At 44.4% G+C, this 24,842-nt stretch overlaps 2 protein-coding genes across 2 annotated transcripts; one reads left to right on the top strand and one right to left on the bottom strand.

Moving 5' to 3' along the window:
• Positions 1-1,646: 1,646 nt before the first annotated feature.
• CZIB (CXXC motif containing zinc binding protein) lies at positions 1,647-11,510 on the top strand. The gene is made up of 8 exons (XM_087820445.1): positions 1,647-1,839; positions 2,053-2,136; positions 2,882-2,938; positions 3,286-3,367; positions 3,562-3,593; positions 4,799-4,876; positions 5,672-5,737; positions 6,641-11,510. Exons 1-8 carry the CDS (start codon positions 1,660-1,662, stop codon positions 6,716-6,718), a joined length of 657 nt encoding a protein of 218 aa, XP_087676571.1. The 5' UTR covers positions 1,647-1,659; the 3' UTR covers positions 6,719-11,510.
• Positions 8,041-19,794, bottom strand: CPT2 (carnitine palmitoyltransferase 2). Its single transcript, XM_087820444.1, has 5 exons — positions 19,643-19,794; positions 13,761-13,841; positions 12,064-12,170; positions 9,697-11,001; positions 8,041-8,782 (listed from the first exon to the last, which is right to left on the bottom strand). The coding sequence occupies exons 1-5, from the start codon at positions 19,792-19,794 to the stop codon at positions 8,451-8,453; spliced, it is 1,977 nt and encodes a 658-aa protein (XP_087676570.1). The 3' UTR covers positions 8,041-8,450.
• Between the last annotated feature and the right edge of the window lie 5,048 nt (positions 19,795-24,842).

Genomic DNA, 24,842 nt, shown 5'->3' with positions numbered 1-24,842 from the left:
ATCATCTTTTATAGATATACTTACAGCTATTTCAGTATGGAAGAAAGTAATGTATTACAAGGGATAAAATACCTAGTCTCAGTAAAATTTTCCAATACATTTTAAAAAATACCAACAGCCATTAAGAATTGAGACCTAGTGGGTACAGACAGTATGGAAATTTGTTAAGTAATTATGTAGGAACTTTTGATGCTAAATTCCTTAGGCAGATTGCTGGTTGAATAGATTGTGGGCACTGACAGAGCAGGGCCTTAAGTCATTTGACTAAGGGGAAGTGATTGGGCAAAGCTCGAATCCCTCAAGATAGGCCAACTTCAGACAAGGTTGCAACTCTTCTGACTCCTAGGCCAGTGCTCCTACCACTCCCAGCATATACACATCCTACTCTGCCTCCTTCAAAGATACCAGGACAGCAGGTTAGGTGCAGATCTGGCACCTGATATGTCAGGGTTTCTGACTTCAGAAGGTTACTGTGGGCAGTGAGGCAAGTTGGTAAAGTAGTTATCAAAAACAGTCACTCCAAATTTTAAAGAAATGACAGTGAGGAGCTCAGAAGGGTATAAGAGTTTCAAATGAGGTGTTCCTTGTAATGTTCATAGTGCCTGTATGGTCTCAGATGTGCCTTGGACAAGAGGGCAACTAAAACAAGGTTCAGTAAATGTATAAGGATAAACGAGATGGGAGCCCAGAGAAGAGTCAAGTGAAGGGGTGACCAGTCTTGGGGACCACAATGAGGACGAGGCACGGGACAACTGAAAGCAGGTCCCGAGGAGGAAAGAAGGAGCAGCAGTTAGAGAAGAAAAAGGCCCCAAATCTGTGAAGCTGGCCCTGGGCAGGGAGAACCGATCTAATAAGTCTCAGAGCAGGCAGGAACCAAGCGGGGAATTGAATAAGGGAAGGCAGAGTACTGAAGAGCCAGGAAGGAAAACAGGAGCAGGAAGACGTTTGCTGCACTGTCCCTCAGACTAGCTTAGTGCTGGCACCAGACCCGCGTTCAGTCAATACCTGGAATTACGGATGACTGGAGGCAGGCTAATTGCGAATTCAGGTTACCTACGTTTTCTTCAACTAATGCAAAAGTAGATAGATGATAGTTGATGATGATAGATGACAGACAGACCGATAGATAGATGATGGTAGATAGATGATAGATAGATGATTGATAGATGATAGATGATAGACAGATAGATAGATAGATGATAGATAGATGATAGATAGATAGATAGATAGATAGATAGATAGATAGATGATAGATAGATAGATAGATAGATAGATAGATAGATAGATAGATAGATAGATAGATAGATAGATGATAGATATAGATAGATGATATAGATAGATAGATGATAGATGATGATAGATAGATAGATAGATAGATAGATAGATAGATAGATAGATAGATAGATGATAGATAGATAGATAGATGATAGATAGATAGATAGATGATAGAGATAGATGATAGAGATAGATGATAGATGATGAATGATGATGACGACAGACAGACAGACAGACAGACAGACAGATGATAGATAGATAGATAGATAGATAGATAGATAGATAGATAGATAGATAGATAGATAGATAGATAGATAGATAGATAGATGATAGATAGATGATATAGATGATAGATTGATGATAGATAGGACAGACAGATGATAGATGATAAAACCTGCGTGCGCCGGAAGGAGCGGCGCACGGAGGTCCGCCCCCACGCCCTGCGCCCCGCCCCACGCTACTCCGAGGCTCGTACGAAGGGTGCGCAAGCGGCGCCCTCGGTTTACGACAGGCCGGAAAGGAGCGAGCGCCGCTAGCGCCGGGTTGAGTCGGGCCGCAATGGGGGTGAGACGAGGCCGAACCGCTGGCGGGGCAGGGACGGGGCGGTGGCGCGGATCTGGGGTGCGGAAGCCCCGCTCCTGTAGAGAATGAGGGGAGTGAGCGCGCTGGAAAGAAGTGGAGGGGCGGTGCTCCAGCCGGGATGGGCGGGGCGGGGCTAGGCGTGGGGCTGCGCAGGCGCGGTTAATGTCGTCGCTTTGGCCCTCCCTCCCCTCTCAGAAAATCGCGCTGCAGCTCAAAGCCACCCTGGAGAATGTCACTAACCTCCGGCCTGTCGGGGAGGACTTCCGGTGGTACCTAAAGGTGCGGCTGCAGGGGCGGGCCCCTGAAGGGGAAGGGGAGGAGCCCCGAGAGGCTGTGGGCACTTCGAGGTTCCGGGAGGGGGCGCCAGCGGCCGGGCCCGGGAAAAGGTTTCCCAGCCTGATCTAAGTGTTAACAGCTCTCTCCAACAGGATTAGAAGTGTTTAACCATTACACGTTCTTTTTTTTTTTCTGGGTACAATTTTATGTTTGCTTTTTAAAGTTTATTGCGTAATCCTGTTTCTCTCCTGGTCTAAATCTCAGCATCCTTCAGTACCTGGCAAAAGCCTTTTCTCTTTCAGGAAGTCTCTGACCTCTTGTAATTCCATATATTTTGAAGCCCAAGTGCCAGGACTTATTTGGGGAACTTATGTTCTTTGGTTTAAAAAACCACACAGAGTCTAGGGAAGGAGACCCAGAAATAAGAGCAAATACATAAATACAACAGGGGCCTACAGGGCCTGTAGGAACACAGCAGAGTGGGTGGGGGGCCTGTTGAGACCCTTTCTACACCACATAAGCAGTTAGACTGGGCCCTTCTTGAAGGGGAATGGGGATGCCAGCAGGAGAAGCACCTGGGCCTGTTCTTTGCCCAGAGGTAAGTCTGGTTATGTCCTTGGTGGGACTGGTTGTAAGGATGAGATGAGACTGCTGACAGGGAAGTAGGTTGTGAGCCTGCCTTCTTACCCTTCCCTCATTGTCTCCTAACTAAGCTAACTACTTTACTAATACTCTCTTCTCCCCCAAGATGAAATGTGGCAACTGTGGTGAGATTTCAGAGAAGTGGCAATACATTCGGCTGATGGTAACTGCTCTTGCCCCCCCTACCCACCATACCCACCCCACACACGTACACCTCTAGGCTGGAATTTGGAGAATCTGTGACCCTAATCTATATGGTCTTTGGACCTTGCTTTTTGTGGTTTGGGAGGGCAGGCATTAGTGTGATCAACAATGGGAACAGGCTTCTTTGGGATATGAGACAAGAGTTCAAAATCAAGGGGAAGCCCTTTCCTTGGTCTCAAGAAGCCTCCCCAGGATTCTTGTCCTAGCAAGTCACCCTCTCTTGGTCTCTTTAATTGGCTAATAAGTGGTGGGACTGGATCTCTTCTAATAGATATGTGACAAGAGGTTCTGTTTATTCCTTGCTAGGACAGTGTGGCACTGAAGGGGGGCCGTGGCAGCGCCTCCATGGTCCAGAAGTGCAAGCTGTGTGCAAGGGAAAACTCCATTGGTAGGTCAGGCCATGAATATGGAGCTCTGCCAGGCTAGCCCCTACCTTCCTGATACTAGACCCCAAAGCAGGCTCATATTACCTAAGGTGCCCAAGTTTCTGCAGCAGACTCTTTCTCAGAGCCACATCTGGGGACCTGGGGTAGGGCCAAGGTATGGACTCAAGTCAATTTTGCCCTCTCTTTTATGTTTCAGAGATTTTGAGCAGCACCATCAAATCTTACAATGTAAGTTGCCTCCTGTAGTGGCAGGCATGGTGGAATTAATTCCAAGCTGGGAGCTAGGAGACCTGGGTTCTAGAGTTATAAGTGGTAGGCTATGGGAGCTCAGAGGACCCTCTGACCCAACCTGGCCACTCAGTTTCCATCATTGGGAACACTTGCCTTATCTACATCTTAATGGGTCTAGTGAGCCTTCTCTGAAACCATGGGTGGGAGAATCCTTCAAATGGTACCTTCCACCCTTGATATTGTCCATGTTATTAGGTAGTTATACATTGCTGTACAACAGATGAGTCCAAAGGTGAGGGAGGGTATGTGTGCTTTGGGTCTGTGTGTTTAAAGAAGGGCATTTAAATTGTATTTATCCGTTCCTTATTTGGTATTTTTGAAAAGTGTTTGATTTATGCCAAATTCTCAGCTCTGTTCCGAAGTTAGAGATCAAATGAGGACTTGCCCTTAAGTAAATCGTAATCTAGTGGAAGAGACAGACTAGCAAACAAAAAACAAACTAGGGTCAGCAGAGCAGTGCGGGGCACATGGTGGTGTGCAGGAAATGATTTTACAGTGACTGACAGAATGAGAGTGAATGTGTGGCTATGGCCCTTGGGCTGTCTGGGCCCACAGGTCAGGTAGGCATGAATTTCCTGGCTATACCACCCCACTTATAGGTGCTTCCTCTACAAGTAAATCTCACTTCAAAGGCTTTAAGTTAGGCCCCTGCCTTCACAGCAGATGGTTAGCAAAAGACTACAGTTAAGTGTACTAGGGACATTTGGATGATCTGGAGACTTTGTAGCTTAACACTCTTATTCATAGTTGTGACGATAATTATATCTACCATTTACTGAGCAGTGTTGGGTACTGTGCTGGACACTTTACACATATTTCAAGTTCTTACAATAAACCTGCAGTGGTTTCCTCACCTCTATTTGATAGTCTCAGGCCCAGAAGGGAAGAAAGGCAGAGCTCTGCCTCACATCTGGGGCAGGCTGACCCCAGAGTCCACACTCTTTGTTCTGTAGTATCCATGTCCAAGGTCTTATGGGGAGCAAGTGGCTAAGGCAGGCTTCTTCCAGAAGGGGTGAGTTGGTCCCGAGTCCCATTCTGGGTTCACAGGAGCAATAAGGACCTGCTTGGCAGGAAGCGTAGGGGCAATGGGGTTATCCTGAGGGCCCATTTGGGCCTGCCTCCTCAATATACTTCCTTTCCAGGCTGAAGACAATGAGAAGTTCAAGACAATAGTAGAGTTTGAGTGCCGGGGCCTTGAACCAGTTGATTTCCAGCCCCAGGTGTGTGTGTCTTCTTGGGGACCCTGTATCTTTGGGGAGGGCATATAGGAAGTAATAGTGGAACTTTGCTTCCTACAGAGACCATGGACTAGGAATTCTCCTTTGTAAGAATTACTGTTTTTATTTATTAAGTGCTACTATATGTTGGGCACCATGCTGGTCAGTTTTACATGTTACCTTATTTAATTCTCACAGTCATGCTGTGAAGTTATTTGTACTGTTTTTCAGACAAGGAAAGAACTTCAAAGGTTTTGCAACTTGCCCAGAGTGACACAGTTATTAAGCAATGGAGCTGTAATTTGAATGCAGGTGTCTCTGACTCTAGAGCCAGTACTCATCCCACTTTATTGGTGCAGCATTTTCACCTCACGAGAAGTCTGTGAGGTTGGCAGAAGAGACAGTATTATCATCCCCATTTCATAAATAAGAAAACTAAGGTCCAGAGAGGGAAGCGACATGCCCAGATGGCTGATGGTTAGCAAAAGGCTGCAGCTCCTGGGAGACTTTATAGCTTAGATTGTCTTTTAGACAATCAGGGATAGTGAAAGGTTTACCTTGTACCTCCTGCCTTCTGGTCAAGGCTCTAATTGGAGGAACCACTCTCTCTAATCCTAGGGCAGCTGCCAGGCCCTGGAAGCTCAGTAGTTATTCCAGAACAGCTGCCCACACTGCATCTCACTTTTCCCTTCCCAAATGTGTTGTGAGAAAAGCCAGTTCCCTGGCCAGGCTCACATGTCAGTCCAGTCCAGTGCCTCCTTTCCCTCAGACTCACTGCTGCCTTCCTGTCCCTTACAGGCTGGGTTTGCTGCTGAGGGTGTGGAATCGGGGACAGTCTTCAGTGATGTTAATCTGCAGGAGAAGGTACGGGACTTGGGGGCCTTGCAGGGTGTGGAAATTACCTTTTTTGGTGAACAAGGCTCATCAATGGAAAGCTGACTGCACATCTTTGTGCATTTTGTTGGTGATTTTGGTGTTTAAGATGGTCCCATGATAACGCTGAAGTTCTGTCTAGTGTTCCACATGCAAGAACACTGGGATGTGCCTGCTGGAGAAAATATGTAACAGATAAGCCTTGTTCAGGCATGAGTTATAATGCTGTTGGCTGTGAGTTCAATTTTAATGAATCAACAATATATTAAAAAGGTGTTTTAAACAGAATCATACATGAAACAAGGTTATGTATTGATTGGTTGAAGAGCATGTTGTGATCAGATGCTCCCAAGAACCTAACCCTGTATTTTCCCTGCGAGCATTAGTTCATTATTCACTAATTCAGTAATAACTTTGCAGAACATAATTACCACAAATAATCAGAACCAGCTGTATTGCTGGACATGGCACTGCCTTGCAGATAAGGAAACCTTACGTATGTCCAGGCCTCAAAGGAAGGATGAAAACTTCTTTCCATTTGCACAGCATATAATAATAGCAGTAACAGGAATTTATTGAGCTCTTACATGTACCCAGCACTGTGCTAAGTATTTTTATATGTGTTACCTCATTTCATTCTTTCAGCATTCAACATGAAATCTATTGTCCGTTTTAAAAAAACAGAATAGCACTGAGGATCAGAACAGTTAAGCGACTTGCCCAAAATCACAAAGCTGGAAGAGCTGAAATTCAGGCCTGAGCGGTCTGGCTGTTCTAGGTCATACATGTTCATGAATGGCGGAGTCAAAGCCTGAAATGGGCCTTTTAAGTCCCAGTTCTCCACACTGTCCTAGGCTGCCTCATGAGTCTAACACTGCCATTTTTCCCCCACAGGACTGGACTGACTATGATGAAAAGGCTCAGGAGTCTGTGGGAATTTACGAGGTCACCCACCAGTTTGTAAAGTGTTGAACCCTCTTCCTGCACACTTGCTTCTAAGAACTGAGAAGGGACAATGTGCCCCAAGCAGCAGAGCCCACTAAGGCTGGTCTCCTCACCCCTTGTCTCCTGGCAGCCGTCCAAGCCCTCACCGTCTGCATGCTGGGCTCTTACAGCTTCCCAAGCCCCACCAATAAAGCCCGTTTGTGCTGTACTCATGCGTGAAGGTAGTCAGGTAACAGCCACTCCTAACACAAATAAGAATTCATGTTGGAGGTCTTTTACTGCTTTTTGACAGCTTCCCACAACATGGAGTCTTACACAGTTCAATTTGCAAAATATGCAGGAGCACACAGCTTCAAAGGGCTGTCTAGCTCATGGGTGGGCAGATCAATCCGAAGAACCAAAGGTGTCAAGGCCAATGGTATGAAGTGCAGCTGAGCTGTGCAATGATGCCATGAGCCCAATTATCCTGAGCCAAAATACTGCATTGATTAGCCTGGCTCTTCAGTAAATGCAGGCATCTCTGTTAGCTGGTGTCACTTCATATTCTAGGGCTAGAAGGGACTATACTATAGAAGTCAGTATAGAATCCAGTCCTATCATGAATCTGCTCTATAAAATTCCAACCAGGTAGTCCTTAGGTCTTTGCTTACTGGCTGCGATGGAGCTGTCTCCTCCCATCACAGAAGTCAATATGAAAGTTCTTACTCTACGTAAGCCTCTATGCCCCCATTAGCTCCTGGTCCTGGTTTATCCCCTTTGTGGTCACACTTCTGTGTGCTGCCCCCAGACAGCCCTGTGGAGGTGTAAAGACAACAGTCATGGGCCTGTTTCCATAGGTCTGAAGACCCCCTACATAGTGGACAGAGTTGTTTAATGCACAGTTAGGTCATGAGGGCATGTTCATGCCTTCTCACTAGTGAATCCATTTGGAAAACCTGTTATAAGAGACCTTATTTCTCCAGTGTTCTGCTGGGGCCTGGAATTCTTTGGAAGTAAAATTAATATCTTCATTTTCTGAATGGCTGGTTGTGGGGTACTAGGAAGGGGGTCATGTCCAAGAGTGGTGAAGAGGTACGCCTACTTTGTGCCCTCTCCAGTCTGGCAGCTACATCTCCTTTCCTGTAGGTCTTGTATTCCCGGTTCCCTGTGAGCCTCTTCTCTGTACCTGACAGCAGCACTTCAACCCTCACTCAGCCAGCAGGCCTTCCAGCCCCCTACCCATTGGGTCTAGTCCACTGCCCAGCCTGAAAGCAAGTAAGTAGAAGTAATGGGCTGGGTAAGCAGCCTTTCTAGTTTTCAGTCTCTGTTCCAGTCGGTGTGTGTTAAGCTCATAAAGATAAACACCAAAAGGATCTATAGGTTTTGTTTATATTTTAAATTACCATCTCATCTTTCAGGAGGTAAAAACCAAAAAAAATCATTAATTAAAAGGAAAAAAATAAAGATTATGTCGATAGATACAATTAAATTTTATTTCTGCTTCAACAATAAATACACCTGAGTTAATTTTCCAAATCCTACCCTTCTGATCAAATGCCCTCAAAATTGAAATCTCACATTATCTTTAACTGTGATCTAATTCCACTTGGAAATTGCATGTTTAGTTTTAAAACCACAATTTTAAAGCTTAGGCTTCAGAGCTCTGGCTGCTCAGGCACCTCCTAATTAGTTCAATTAGTCACAGAATAGCACCTGTTGGCTACATAGGCCTCAATTTTCATGTCAATGAAGTGATGGAGGCTTTTAACCCTCCTAGAAGCTAAGTTTTGATGGATTTGCCTTCCATGGCATCAAACATGTCTTCTAAGGCCTTCTGCACACATTGGAGAAACTCCCGGGGATTGCGGCTTGGGTAGGAGGAGACATTGCAGCCTATCCAGTTGTCATGAACAGCATACCCAACACCAAAGCCATCAGGGACCACGGGGGCAAAACCACCAATGTTCACTGCTGGGCTGGACAGCGTGCTAGTAGACAGGATGTTGTGGTTTATCTGCCCATATGCAGGGTCCAGATACAGCTCAGGCAGGACAATTCCTTTGGCTGCTGCCAGGTACCGCAGAGCAAATAAGTGTCGGTCAAAGCCCTGGCCTGTCAGAGACAAAACAAAAAAACAGAGTCTCAGACTCTAACTGAAATGAGCCTTAGTAAAACCTCCCACCCATGTAGGAATCCCCTGAACAGCATCCTTGAGATTGGAAGGAAGGTCTACCTCTGCATGCACACCTCCAGCTCACTAACCTCTGGAGCAGTTCATTCTAGAGCATTTTCTTAAGAAAAAACTGTAAATGGCTGAGTCAAAAGTGAGCCTAAAATGAAAGCATGATTTTTAAAAGTCTGAAACTAAGTCAATTTAATCAGTCAAGAAAAGTACATGAAGAGAGCTATGGACTCAAAAACTAAGATAAAACCCAAAGTCCAAGTCAAGTGTAAAAGAGCAATGAGTCAGTAAAAGAAAATGGAAAGAGTTCTAATCTCATCTTTACTGCTAATTTGCTATGTAGCCCTGGGCCTGTGGCCTCAGTTGCCTCCCTATAAAATGGGGAAGGATGAGACCAGAATGTCTTGGAGGTACCTTTTAGTTCCAGGACTTTTGGCTGCATGAAAGGATTGGACTATGTGATCCTCCAGGTCCTTTCCAGGTATCAAGTTTTGCCACAAAGAGGCAAAAAAGGATGACACTTAGATTTGGGAAAGAGTTCTGAGATGACCTGTTTACAGGGACACAACATGCTACATCTGAGGTGAAGAGGGGCTGCAGGCTTAGAAATCCTAAACTGTCAAACTGAATTTAATGACCAATAAATAATAGAGACTCATGTGTCACAGCTGAAATTGACCTTCAATGAGGATACAGTTAGATGCACTTCCCCATCCCTGGGAGCTGGCAGATGGATTAAACCTAGCGAAAGGGTGGAAATGAGATGTGAGGTAGAATATTACTGAAGCCTACCCCCAGTGCTGAGGGCAACAAGACCCAAGGGAATGCTCCCCACCCATCTCACCCATTGCTGCTTCTTTGGTCAGCTGGCCGTGGTATTTGGAACACTCGGCCATCATCTGCTGAAGCTCTCCAGCACTGTGCTTGGAGGGTTCCCTGACAAAGGCCTCGGAGCACCTCTTTGTGAAAATGGAGGCGGGGCGGATAGTCTCCGTGCGGCCGTGCTTGAATGCTGCAGTACTGCAGGACTCGTAGGTGGCCACTGTCTGCCCATACTGCCGCATAAAGGCCATCTGGAAGGCCAGCTGGGCCACTGAGTCAGGGCTCAGCTTCTGCTTCTTCAAGAATTCTTTGCCTCCTCTCTGAAACTGGATGAAGTCAACAGTGAGGGTTTTCATGGTGGCATCAAACTTTTCCTTAGCAGCAGTGATGCCAGTCTTTAAGGCATCGTTCAGCTTGAAGTTGAGTTTCTGCACAGCAGCAGAAGAATCAGTTCTGGCCGGCTGGCTCTGTGGAGTGATGGCAGGGGTCTGAATGCTGTCTTTAAACACTTCATTGAAAAACCTGAGCACTGCAACACCATCACCCCAAGCATGCTCAAAATGGACAGCGGCAGTGCCGTCCTTGGCTATAATGAGGTTAAAGGATTTATCAAACCAGCGGTTTGTGCCATCACCGTGCAGCATGGTGTGAGACAAGTGGACAAGGTCCTTAATGGGGAAGTCATCTAGGCAGAGACAGAACACAGCAGAGTCCACTTTCCTCAGAGTCTCCTCGTTACCACCACTCACCAGCTTCTGCCTAAGCTCAGCCCATATATCTCGGTTCTCACTGGGCAGATAGGCCAGTGGAAACTCAGGGGCAGGGCTGTTGTCTGAGAGAATGTACTTCAGGTGAGCCTGGATTTCAGAGGCACTCACAATGTTCCCATCTCGATCCAGGACATCAAAGACATAGAAATGTCCTTTTCTTAGGACCAGGAGGTGTCTGGCCTTGTCATCAGTGAAGAGTTCATCCCGGCTAGGTCTGGGTAAACGAGTTGAATTGAAAAGCCGAAAATACTGGGACATATCCAATGGATATGCGTTGACTAAGTAGGCACCATACCAAGACAGAGAGGAAGGCACAAAGCGTATGAGTCTCTTGAAGGTATCAGTATCACTTTTGGCAGGGTTCAAGTGGAACACTTCTGGCTCCAAAAGGCCAGCCCGGAGTGTCTTCAGAAACCGAATGGCAGAAACGGTCATGTTGGTTGCCCGGGTGAGCTGGTCATTATACTCAGACTTTGGGTCAGGGTTGAATGCCACAAATGGGTTAAAGTTCAGGACAATGGGGTCTCGGGCAGTTAAGTACATATCAAACCAGGGGCCTAAAATATAAAAATAAAAAAAGAACAACATAAAAAGTTGACGCAGAAGAAATGACATCAACCTCCAGAGGGAGGAATTTCCTGATTACTTTTGTTCTGCAATAATTCATGTTATATAAACAGGATCATACACTATGTGGTCTTTTACATTTGGTTCCTATCACAATAATGTTTTTGAGGTTCATGGATGTTGTAGCATGTATCAGTTCATTTCTTTTTATTGCTGAATAATGTTCCATTATATAGATATAGTACATTTTGTTTATCCATTCATCAGTCGATGGACATTTGGGTTGTTTCCACTTTTTGGTTATTATGAATTCTCTTGGGGATATAGCTAGGAGTGGAATTGCTAGGTTATGTGGTACATCTACGTTTAACCTTTTGAGGAACTGCTGTGGTATCTTCCAATTTCCATTACCACCAGCAGTGCATGAGGATTCCAATTTTCCACATCCTTGGCAACATTTGTTATTTGTCTATTTGATTGAAACCAGCCTGGTGGATAACTATGGTGGTTTTGATTTGCATTTCCCTAAGGTTTATTAATTGCCTTTTCTTCCTCATTCTGTTTCCTTTCTTGACTCTTAAAGGAATAAAATAAAATAACACCTCACTTGCATTCATACTGGAACAGAACAGCTGTTAATTCCCATCCCATCTCCTTAGGGAGGGAATGAGTTGTTCCGTTTTATTGAAACATGAAGTGTGTCAGAGAGAATGGTAAGAGAAAAGGCTGGAGAGGGCAGACTGTGAAGGATCGAGAATGGTACGCACAGGGATTTAATCCTGCATCCCTTCCAGACAGAACCAATGGTTAGGTTCCAGCTTGATCCCACCTACAGAGGAAACAAGCCATTGCTCTTGGGCATAACTCCAGTCAACATCTTAGTGGAGGAGGAACCACTCAGCCTTAGTGTTTACCTCAGGAAGAGAGAATGATACATTATTTCAGTGCTGTCCCATCAAAAATATTTTTGGGACCTAAACAGGAGAGAGCTGCCTTACTTTCAATTATGGAGGGCTCTGGGGAAAATTATACCCACAGCCCAGCCTACCTACCTGAAATGTAGCTTGTATGTTTATTCTGCTTATCCTGAGCAACGAGCTGATCGTGCAATTCTTTTCCAATTCCATTTTCAAAACTCTTGCAAAACTCTTCTGTTTTCCTAAAATGTTTGAGAAAAGATAGAATCAAATAATGGCAGAAAAATTCATGATTTTTAGATTCATGGCCCAAAACTCATACACAGAGCTTTCAGTCCCCTATAGTATATTCCTAGAACCTAGGACTGATAAGAACAAGAAGGATAAATCTAAAATGAATAAATCTAGGGTATCTTTTTCAAATGATGATTGGGAAAATCAACATCTCAAAACTATCTGTAATCTAGGAGGCAGTTTGGCATGGAGAAAAGGACATTAAACAAGTTACTTGATATGAGTTTCAGTTTCTTCAGGTGTAAAAGAGAGTACTATCCTAGGATGTAAGAGCTTAACGCAATCCACTTTTTGACAATATCTAGTACTATTTTCCAATCCCAGGCTGTATTAGTTTCCTAGGACTGCCATAACAAAGTACCACAAACTGGACAGCTTAAAACAACAGGAATTTATTCTCTTGTAGTTCTGGAAGCTAGAAGTACAAAATCAAGGTGTTAGCAGGACGATATTCTCTCTGAAGACTCTAGGGGAGAACCTATTCCATGCCTTTCTCTTAGCTTCTGGTGTTACCAACTATCCCCAGCATTCCTTGGCTTGTTGACACACTCCAATCTCTGCCTCCATTATCACATGGCTGTCTCGGTGTCTCCTCTTCTTCTAAGGACATCAGTCACCTTGGACTAAGGATCCACCCTACTCCAGTATGATTTCATCTTTTTTTATTTATTTATTGATTTTAGAGAGAGAAGAGGGAAAGAGAGACATCGATGTGAGAGAGAAACATCGATCGGTTGCCTCCCGTATGCACCCCGACCAAGAATTGAACCCATAGCCTGGTTATGTGCCTTGACCAGAAAAATCAAACCCACAACCTTTTGGTGCACCAGATAATGTTCCAGCCAACTGAGCCACATTGGCCAGAATTAATCTCATCTTAACTAATTATATCTGTAACAACCTTACTTTTTTTTTTTTCTTTATATATCTTTATTGATTTCAGAGAGAGGAAACGAGAGGGGGAGAGAGAGAGATAGAAACATCAATGATGAGAGAGTCATTGATCAAGCCCGCAACCCCGGGCATGTGCCCTGACCAGGAATTGAACCCCGATCGCCTGGATCCTAGGTCGATGCTCAACTGCTGAGCCACGCCCAGCTGGGCAACCTTACTTCTAAATAAGGTCATATACTGAGGTTCCAAAAAGAACATGAATTTTGGGGGCACACTATCCAACCCAGTACACACGCTCACCAAGCAAACTTCTGGTCTGCCATATGCTCTCCTCAATGGATCTCCCTACCAGAAGCACATGCCTACTGCAAATGACCAGTACCAGTACCAGGTAGGCCTGCCAAGATACAGTACAAACTTGGCATTCAGGCTTATAAACCATCACCTGTTGAGTCTGGTTAGAGAGATTTGGTCAGCCCTTCCTGAGTAAAAACTATTTCCTGAATTTGCAAATATAGAGACTAGGCCTCAGGTTCCTGGAGACCCAATCAAATCACAGATACTTCCTGAAGCACAGTCTACCATTACTTGTCAGCTTCTCTTGAACCACCCAACCATGGTCATTCAGGGTTCTCAGCATTTACCTGAACTGCTCATCATTCAAGAGAGGCTTCTGCGCACTGAGGTATCTCCTAATGGTGTCTTCAAGTTTGGGAACAGGCAGCCTGAGGAGATAGCAAAGTCAATGTAAGGGTGACAATATGTGAAACAGGTTTATTAGCTTCACAACCCAAACTAGTAAGCTGATTACTGGATAATTACCTTCCAAAAAAAACCAACAATGGGAAGCCACAGACAAATCAGAATTGATGGATTTACTAATGTAAGTTATCGATGAAATTACACTGAGGCAGTATAGATTCTGTATAAAAATGTTTATCATAGATACAAAAACCACCTGTTTTCTATAAAAACAAATTAAAGATAACATAATGAATATGATAAACTTACCAAGTCTATATTTTTGCTTTATGTAAAATGTCTCAAATGTAAATACCAAACAGCAATGCAGTCCACATCAATGGATTATCTAATACCTATACTTAGTAGACAATGGCCATGGTTATGAAGTTACTAGTTTACAGTGAAATGAAAAACAGGAATAGAACAGTGAGCTTTTCATAAAGATTAATTTGCTTAATTTAGAAGTCTGTCCTTAAGGCTGAGAGTGTCCCCCTTTTTTTGATGGGGGATGAGAGTCATTAAAGGTCAGTTCTTTTAAGAAACAGCATTGATAACCATTTTTCCCCATAATTGTAATGATCTGTGAAGTCTAAAGTATAAGAACTACTAACACAGTAAAAGAGAAAGAAATTTAGAATCAGACCTCCTAGGCTTGAGTCTCAGCTCTGCCACTTAGTTTCTAGTTATATGGTTATAGGTGGCAAATTACTCGATGGTCTTCACACTCCATTTCTGATCTATGGATTGGAGAGAATTGCCTCACAGAGAGATCTGAAATCCTACCTGTCAAGTTCCAACCCCACCTAGCACAAGTTTATCACTAACACACCTAGTGTATGGAGAGGTTAAGTTCACAGCCTTTGGAATCTCACAGATCTGAGTTTGCAGCCTGAATTCTGTCACTTATGACCCATGTGATCCTGGACAAATTTCTTAACTCTCTGGTCCTCCTTTCTCAATTTGTTAAATAATAGCTCACTGGGCTATTATGAGAATTAAATGAAATTATATATATATACATATATATGTATATATGTATGTATACACACATATATATGAATTTAGGAAGGTATCTGACATACAGTAAGCATTAAAGACACTGAATATATATTTAGAGACATCCAGGTATCTATCCATATCTGTAAATAGCTCACTCTATTTCCTTTCCATTTCCCTCTTAGTTTCCTGCTTCCACCTTAGGCACAAAGCCTATTGCTACTATTTCCTTCCATCTGCTCAGCAACATCCAGTTTGGTCCCATGTAGCTATTATTCTTCACTAGCTGCTGCCACTATGTCTTTAGAACCCCCGTTCTGTTCTCAAAATTATATTCTATAATTTCTTCAGTACTTCACCTACCTCCTCACCTCTCTTAAATTCTGACTATAGTCAGCTCTCTTTATCTGCGGGTTCCACAACCAACAACAGAGTAAAAATATTTGGGGGGAAAAAGTAACATTGCTGAAATGTACTCTGTAGTTAGGCCTATGATGGTTTCACATCTGTACTGAACATATAGAACTTTTTTCTTGTCATTAGTCCCTAAACGATACAGTATAACAACTATTTACATATCACTTACATTGTATTAGGTACTGTAAGTAATCCAGGCATGATTTAAATTACTTGGGAGGATGTGTATAGATTATATGCAAATACTATCCCATTTTACATAAAGGATTTATGCATCTGTGGACATTGGTATTCACAAGGGGTCCTGGAACCAATCTCCTGCAGATACTGAGACAACTGTATTCTAAAAATACCACTTGCTTTCAAATTTCTCTCCATAGAAAGCCACTCCCCAACTTCTAGGAAGGACTAGCACCCTGCTTACCCCCACCACCCGCCATCAACATTAAACAAGTTTCTTTCCTCTCCAAGTCAATTGTACCACCTTATCCGCATCCTCATCTGTTATTACTCCAAGGGGTGGTGGGTTAATAAACCAGCTCCCTGGTGGGTAGAGGGTGAAGCCCTGATTTGTAGCATTTATCAATTTCTATAAATCTCCCACCAGGCCAATTTCAAGGTACTAACATTATGTCACTGACGGGGGAGCTGGGAAGAAATGCACAGAGTTGGCTCTCATGATTATGGTAATGTACAAATAGGGGAGTCTTCCTCTAAAACCTCTCTGACCTCCACGGGCACAAGGCCGGCACTGAATAGGTACTTAATAAATGTATGTCAAATGAATTAGCTGATTACTCCTTCCTTCAACCCACTACCCGTCCCAGGACCCCGCACTCTTCTCTATTACATTTAGTGGCATTTATGTATTTGTGTCTCTTTCCCTCATCAGACTGCAGGCTGTTATATCCTTAAAGAATGTAGAAGATGCAGTTAGAAATTCTCTTCCCACCCTGTTGGTTTTGATCCATCTTCTTCTGAGTCACCTTTATATCCTCTTGGCCTAAAAGTGCACATTTTCTCAAGACTGGATCCTCTACCCTCTTCTGACTAATCACTATATCAGCAATTTTCAACAGGTATGCCTCAAGAATTTTTAAAATACGAAATACCTATTTGGTCAGGGGCACAGACTTTAGATTCCCAAATAAAAAAAAAATGATGACAGCCAACAAAACAATAGCTGCCCAGTGTGAATGAATCAAAAGTATACCTATCTTTTTTGTCAGATTGGCAAAGAAATATATTTTTGGTGTGCTGCAGAATTTTAGTAATTAGTTTATGTGTGCCATGAGATGAAAAAGATTGAAAATCGCTGCTTTATATAACTTGTATTCCAGATATAATGGACGGGTTCTCTAGAGTTCAAAAGTAAGGCCAGAGTTACCAATATATAGAGGATAACAGGTAAAAACAGTAATATTCTGGCCCCAAAGGCATGCCCTTCAGATAGACTGTCTTGACATCTAGGATGACTTTATCCCAATGATAACTATATTGTATAAAAATACAAAAGGCTTTTTAGCTGCGCTCTTGCAGGAAGAATTTTTATCTACTGAGTACTTACTTTGTTCCAGATTTTGTACTAAGTGCTTTATATCAGGGTATTTAATTCTAACAATCCTGAGACAAATACTATCAATCCCAGTTTTTAGATTGGATGACTTGCTCACAGCCATGCAGCCAGTACGAAGAGAAGCTGGATTAAAAATCACATCTGATTCCTGTTTCATGATCTTAACCACCATAAAATGTGGCTTTCCACTTACATAATACATCTGAACTATCTGTCTACCTGTCAAATCTCCCCCATTACATAGTAAGCTCCTCACCGTGACTGATCAGTCTCCAAATCCGTATCAATGTTTATCAAACTAATAATGTGAATGAGTAGGTGAGGCTGACCCACCCTTTGTCTCCTCAGAACTTCCAGTTTTATATTCTGAAATTAACTGTTCAGTATATATAAACATAGCCATTAAAAAAAACACACCTAACTGAATTGTACACCTAAAAATGGTTAAAATGGTAAATTTTATTTTATGTATATTTTACCACACTAAAAAAAGAGCAAAGAAAAATACATAACATTCTAAAAAACAAACAAATGCTAGTGCAAGAGTTCCTAGAAAAAAGTGAGTCCAAGGCCACTTGGTCAATAGGCAGCAGTAACATCACAGGAATAAGAAGGGGGAGGGAGATCCAGTTGGACCGCTTAATACAAAGGGACCGACCACTCTGGCCAACTAATTGGGATAGTTCCGTATTTTAGGCATCTTATCTCACTCTATCACCACAACAGCCGAATGAAGTTTGTGTTCCATTCCTACCCTGCAGGTAAGGGCTGTGGCTCAAAGAAGTTAATCAAATTGCCTGAAGTTACAGAGATCCAGACTCTGAAATCAAGTTCTACCAGACTTCAAGGCCAGGGCTTTTCACCAAGTGTTACAACAAAATGAGTGTCAGAGATAACACATTTTACCAGTCTAGAATCTCAGGGATAAAAGGAATCTCATTTTACCTAAAGCCCACTTTACAGCTGAGGTAATGGAGGCCTGTGAGGAGTCCTTGTTTAAAGTTACATATGGGTGATGACTCGGTGCTACTGTTTGTAGCTTCAAATTCCTACATATTTTTGTACTATAGGTTGCAGGAAATGATCTTGAATATTCTTCCCAGCTTTCCAATTCTAAAATAGAGAAAATCTCTCTGATCTTGCAAAGTCAAGGGCCACCTGCAGCAGGACTTGGCAAATGTAGACAGGTTATGTCATTCCTCACCTTTGCCCCACTTACAGGCTCAGCTCACACACAGGCTGTCAAGGAGGAGGCGTGTCCCAGGCTTATAATGACAGGCACAAAGATACTTTTTTCTTCCTCTCCCCCTACCTCTTGACAAATTTAAACGACGAGTTTGAGGCTAGATAATCTCATTTTAATTTGTTTTTGTTTAGATGCCTTCACAGTGTAATTTCACAAGAATCACCTTGGTTGATTTTCCTAAGAGGGTGGGGTAGGCAGTGATGACAGTAGGTTCAGGGGTTGCTGTATGTGAAGAAAAACAGCAACCTAGGAGTTTGGGGCGATGCCTGGGATATAATCTTTGTTCTATTTATGTGCTGGGGAGCGCTAGCCTCCAGCCCCCGGACCAGGAGATTCCTGATGGCAGTTTGGAGAGAAAGAGAGAAAAATCTTTGATACAAATTTGGAATATGGCCCCAGGAGCTAACTAACTGGTGAGCAGAGAAGGTAAAGTCTGATTTTAGAGGGTAAAGGAATTTGGGGAAATTTCTAATATTGGAGAAGGATATCTGGCAGCTCAGATAAAGGCTGAGAAGGCTAGGAAAACTGGAAACTTAATGAAAGAAAATACTGGGTGAGGGAAAGGTAAAGATTTATTGGAACTGTCTTTTTTTTTATATATATAAGAGAAAGTTTATTTATAAAGTTACAGAGGCAAAGGGCCCTTGGAACTTAGGAGAGAAAAGGGTAAAGGTAAGGAGTCGGGAGGAAGAAGAGGGGGAGGGGAAAGGCTCCGGAGTGCTCCCCGGAGGCAGAATGCAGGGGCTGTTTTCTTAGGGGAAGCCGATTCTAGGTGAAGTGTTTTAGGTGCCGGGGTAGCCTACAGAGTGAAGGAATAGATAGGATCTGGGTGGGCTCCGGATCTAATCTGAATAAGACTCTGGGAGGGGTATTGAGGGTGGTGCCTAGAATTCTGTGAGGAAGGGCTTAAATTGGAGAGTAATGGGGGTTAGGGATATTTTAGGGGGAGTGTTGAGGAAGGTTTAATAGTGGTGAAAAGTTTTCAGGTGAAGACTGGGCTTAGAACTTAGGGGAGAGTAAGATGAACACTCGACTGTGCTTGGCGGACTGATGGGGGTGCTAAAAGAGCACGGTACTGTTGGCATGTGAGTGGGCTGAGGGTTCTGCGCAACAGCGATGAAGACGCGGTGCTGGGAGAAGTTGAGGGATAACTATTATGCATCGGAAACTGGCCTGTCCATATTTTGGGCAGGGATGTGGGGCAGTCATGAAAGTACTCCAGGGAACACCCCAGGTGGAGGGGTTAGAGTGGAGCTGGAGACATGCAGGTTGGGTATTTTTCAGGGGGGAAAGGTGAGGAACTCTTAGGGTACCCGGAAGTTGGAAGTTGGGTTATTGGAGAGAGTCCGAGAAGGGTTCAGGATGGAGAATCTGAGAGAGCAATGGAGCGTTCTAGAATAGGAGATTTTGAAAGTTACAGGATTTCCAGACCGGGGACGTGGCAGCGTCCCACGTAGGAGGCTGGGGGCAGGCGCGGTCAGGAGAAGGGTCAGGAGTGACTGGAGTGAGAGTGGGCCGACGGGGGGGGGCCGGGAGGCCGGGCTCACCTGGGCAGGCTGTCCTGGTAGTGCATAGTGGGCACAATGCTGCGCTGCAGGTACTGGCCCGGCCCGGCCCCGGCGCTCAGGGGCCGGCGGGGGGCTCCCGGGCCCACGGCGGGGCCCCGGAGCCGGGCGCGCAGCAGCAGGCGGGCCGCCATCGTCCGCGGAGACTGCGGCGGCGGGACGCGGGGTGCGGGGCTCGGATTGAACAGCGACAAGCCCCGCCCCCTCGGGCGCCCGCGACGCAGCGTCTGGACTCCCGCCCAGTTCCCAGAGGTCTCAGAGCCACTTCCGGCCCCGCCCACGGGAAGCTCAGTCCCGGGCCGCCCCGGGCGCCTGTCTCCGGAGCTCCGAGCGCGGGTCCCTCCGCGCGGCGGGTGTGGCTGCTCCCTGCCCGCTCCGCCGTCTCGGCGCCGCTTCCCGGCTGCGGGAAACGCAGCTCCGAAACCACTCCCTTCTCCTTGTTTGGAGCAAGATAGAATCCAGAGCTGAAGAAAAGCCGGAAAAAGCTTTTGGAATCTGATTAACCGGAATTTGATCCAGGTTCCGTCCCTAGGAGATCGTGGGCAAAATTTTAAACCTCTATTTCCTCGGCTGAGATACAGAGATCATGACCGTTCCGCGTACCTCCACGATCCTAGATATGAAATGAATTAACGTGGGATGGACAGTGCCCGGCGCTGTGGGCAGTAAAAGGTGGCAGCTGTTGTTAAGCAACGGGTTCCGTGTACCCAGCAGAGGACGCCTGACCTGCTTAACGCGGCACAGCTGCCCCGCGAGCTCACCGGGGCCATCATTAGAGAAAATGTGCCAGAAACCAGGGAGTCTCCCATGCAGTCACCTCTTCTGTGCAGAAAGACCCCTTAGAGCGCAGCTCCCTTTTGCTTGAACACCTTTCTCACCTTGAACATTTCCAGGGACAGGAAGCTCGGCCTTCGGCTGTAGGGAGCCTTCCATGCTCACTGGACCATATGAAGCTGCCTGTCACCACCACACATCACTTTTAAGTTTCCTTCCAACTCTGACTTTAAGATTATACAACTTGAACAAAGATTCATCATCCCTTAACCACCACAAAACAAACAACCCCGCCACACACTAATCCCTGCTGTCAGCTGCAGCCAAAGGATTAAATAAGCTCTGCTCCCATTTTACAGAAGAAGAAAGGGAGGTATCAAAAGACATTAAGACATGCTGTCTGGCTTGAGGTACAGAATTCCATTCTGGAAACAGCCCTCCCTTAGCTCCAGCCCTCTATCGTGGCTCTGTGGATTTGAGGTACCAAGTACATTTGGTCTGACCCATAACTAGCTAAGCAGAGCCAGAAGCTGGAGCACACTGGAGGAAGCACTGGACTGGGAGTCAGGAGACCTGAGTTTTGGTCTCAGCTCTGTTCTTATCTAGTTGGTAACCACTGGTTCAACAGGAAGATCACTAGCCAGCTCTGACACTCATTCAGTGCTGACTACAAATCCTTAATACCTGAACTTAAAACTCAGGGCTTTCCTGGGAGTCCAGCCAGCAGATGGACTTCGCAGCCTGTATAATCTTGAATCAGTTCCTCATAATAAATATCTAATTATCTATCTATCTATCATCTATCTATCTATCTATCTATCTATCTATCTATCTATCATCTATCTCCTATTGGTTCTCTTTCTCTAGAGAACCTTGACTAATACACCAAAAAAAACGCACTTATGAATACACTAGAAATTTGATTAAATCAAAAGATGAGGAATTCATATGTGAAAAAAATCTGTTCTTTTTAACTTACAACTAAGCTGAATTCACTTTTTGAAGCATTACTCAGAACTATTGGCGAAAAAGAACTAATGGCCAGAGCATAGAGAGCTTACTGCATGAAAGTCTACAGGGGTAGAAGGTGCACTTTTGAGGGATCCGAAGGACCAAGTTCATGCATCTCAGACATGAGTTCTGGTCATCTGAGCTGGAAGGCCTCTGGATCCCTGGTTAAAATGATGCGATGGAGAATGAGGCTGTGAAATGTGTGTGTGTGTGTGTGTGTGTGTGTGTGTGTGTGTGTGTGTGTGTGGCAGGGGGCGGGGTACAGACTTCACCCACAGCTCAGAACACTTCCTTGGGGAGGCACTGGCCCCTCTCTGGACCCTGTGGCAATAGATTCCTTTCTTCTGCTCTACTCCTGTTTGTACTCAGCTCTTCCAAGTGATCAAGGTTGACCTCAACTCCAGCATCCTCCAACTGTCACCATTTTCATTTGTGGACTTCTCTGGTGGGGCAGGCCTCTCCACCTACAGCCCCAAGTCAGCACTGGACAGAGAGAAGTAGGGCAACTCTTAAGACACAGAAATAACGGCCTGGCCCAGCCTACAAGGTGTGATGGATTGTTATAAAAGACCATTTTCCAATGGAAACTTTTGTTTCTTCACTGGGTCCTTGGGCCCCAGTCTCTTTGTGGCTCTTTGCCAAGACCCCTGGACAGGTAGGAGGGGTGAATACAAACAGCTGTTAGGGTATCAATCTGTCTATATCATATTATGCTCAAGCCAGTGGAATTGCATTATTCTGTTAATAGCAACCAAACTGATTCCTAATTGATGCACTGTTCCTCAGAGTAAGGCAATGTATCACTAAGTTTACATAGATATAGTCCATGAAACACCAAATGAACAAATGTGTGGCTATAGGGATCAATTTGTAAGCCACTCTCAGTTCTAAAGAGGAGCCATAGTAGTCAGAAAGCCAACTCTGAACTAAGGATAATCAGAGAACTTACCCAAATGCCAGAGGTGAAAGCCAGATTGCAGCTTCATTCCTCTCTGCAACATGGGTGGAGTTGTTAACTCTACAGGGCAGTAGCTTGAGAATAATGCAGGACTCAAGTGGGATGACCCTTTAAAGATGGGCGATGCTGGAGCAAATTTGAAGACTGAGAGGAAAGAGCCGGTGGAGAGGCAGAGATTAAAGACAGGTGGAAATTAATGGAGGAAGTTCTGGAGGAAATGAGGGAGAATGGGTTAGAGGAAGGGGCGTGTCTTTGAAAGGCAGAAGACAAGGATGGGTCAAGATAACTTCACCACTCACCTCTGCCACCTGCTCCGTACCTGTACTTCCGCTACTGCTGCTTTGCTGTGACTATCCCATCAGATCCAAGACCGTGTTTGGAAAAGCTGAGAGCCGCATCTGGGTACCTCTCAAAAGTGTCTGAGGATCCTCATGTTGGGAACTCGAGCTCCCCACGATTTTCATATCTGGGAATATGGAGCTAATGGCAGCAAGAACTGAACTCTGGGGCCCTTCGAGGCCATGCCAGTCAACTCCACACACCAAGAGGAATGTCCCCAACCTTCCCAGTGTTCATATAAGGTTTCTATCTTCTGCACTTTGTGGGCAGCAGCAGCAGGAGTGCCTGGTGTGAAATCAGATAGACCAGGTTCTCCCCCAAACTTATCATGTGACTTTAAACAAGCAGTTTATCTCTTAGCCTCAGTTTCCTTTATTAGTAAAATTGGACTAATCCTTACACTGACTCCTCCTCAAGTTTGTTTGTGAAAGGAATTTGTGAAATCCCTCATGCACTTATGAATTTTTAAATTATTGCAGGAACCAAGTCTTCCAAGTCATAAAATCTACTTCCTTCATATCTTCCCTATTTATTTTTTTTATAAATATAGTGAAAATATGTACATATATATATCTTTATTGATTTCAGAGAGAGGAAGGGAGGGGGGGAGAGAGAGAAACATCAGTGATGAGAGAGTCATTTATCAGCTGCCTCCTGCACGTCCCTTTCTAGGGATTGAGCCCGCAACCCGGGCATGTGCCCTGACCAGGAATCCTAGATCATAGGTCGATGCTCAACCGCTGAGCCACCCTGGCTGGGCATATCTTTCCTATTTCTTAATTGGATGACACAATAGTTTGTGACCATTTGTTTCCAGTCTAGAACTCCTCCAGTTCTCTCCATTGTGTTGTTAGTCTCATCTTTCTAAACCACAAATCTAGCAATAATAATATTATTATAACAATGATAATGATGAGGGCTAATATTTATTGTGTCTGATATTTGCCAGGAACTTTGAGTCTTCTTAAAACCCCAGACTTCAGATTTAAGGTCAAACGCTTTAGCCTAGCAGCCCCGTGTGTTCTTAATCCTATGTTCTGCTCTAACCTATTTATTTCCCCTTCCCACGGGTGAACCCAGGGCTTTCCTAACGTGCTATGTTATTTTATACTTCTTGTTCTAACTTAGTCCTATTCATCTTTTTAACTTGGTCCTAACTTCACCTCCCACAAGCAGCCTTCCTTGCCCTTGACTGAACAATCTGCCAGAATCCCACACTCCCATCCTGGGCTCCCGCATAGAGCACTCATGCCCAGAATTTATCACATGCTTGTCAATGCTGGCTCTTCTGTTTGTCCTTCTCATCAAATTCAATGCCTGGCTCAAAGTAGAAGCTCAACAAATGTCAGCTGATTGAATGAACCAGAATTAGCTGGAGAGCAGATTTAAGAAGAATACTAGCCCTGGCTGAGCACCAGAATCACTGGGGTTGCTTATTAAAACTATAAATGCCTGAGCCCCACCCTTGGAAATTCTGATCCAGTAGATCTAGTGTAGGGGCTGAGAGTCCATATTTTACAAATCTCATTATGCAGTTCTAATGTGCAGTCTGGTTAAAAGCATTGTTCTATACCTTTGCTATTCAAAGTGCTGTCAGTGGACTGGAATCACCGGAGAGCTTATTAGAAATGCAGACTCTCAGGCACCACCCCAGGTCAGCTGAAACAGAGTCTGCATTTTAACAAGATCCCCAGGTGATTCAAAGATATGTTAGCTTTTGGAAAACACTGGTCTTTCATCCACCTCATACTAACAAGGAACATTTGTTAATGATATTTGTACATTTGTCAGTTTGTAATTTACAAAGCACATTTTAAATAGTAAAAGTAAAAGCAATAAAAAATTCTTTAATCCTCATGAGATAGGCTTTGGGTAATAGCTGATGCTCCCAGAACTCTGCCTGACCAGTGACATCTATCCACGGTGGGCTCTCAAATCAGATATATGTAAAGATGCTCTGTCCAGCCAGAGTGAGTTTATGACTATGACTAAATATGTACCCTTCCTGAAGGGCCACTGTACTATTTTTCACATTCTTTTCAGCCTAGAGATCCCAAGGTTCTTTGGTTCAATTTGAGAATGCCACTTAACGTCAGTCTG

This window comes from Miniopterus natalensis, chromosome 9, assembly GCF_054644295.1.
Source record: "Miniopterus natalensis isolate mMinNat1 chromosome 9, mMinNat1.hap1, whole genome shotgun sequence".
Lineage (NCBI taxonomy): Eukaryota > Metazoa > Chordata > Mammalia > Chiroptera > Miniopteridae > Miniopterus > Miniopterus natalensis.
Note: the sequence above shows the minus strand (reverse complement) of the source record. Positions and strands in the feature narration are given on the sequence as shown.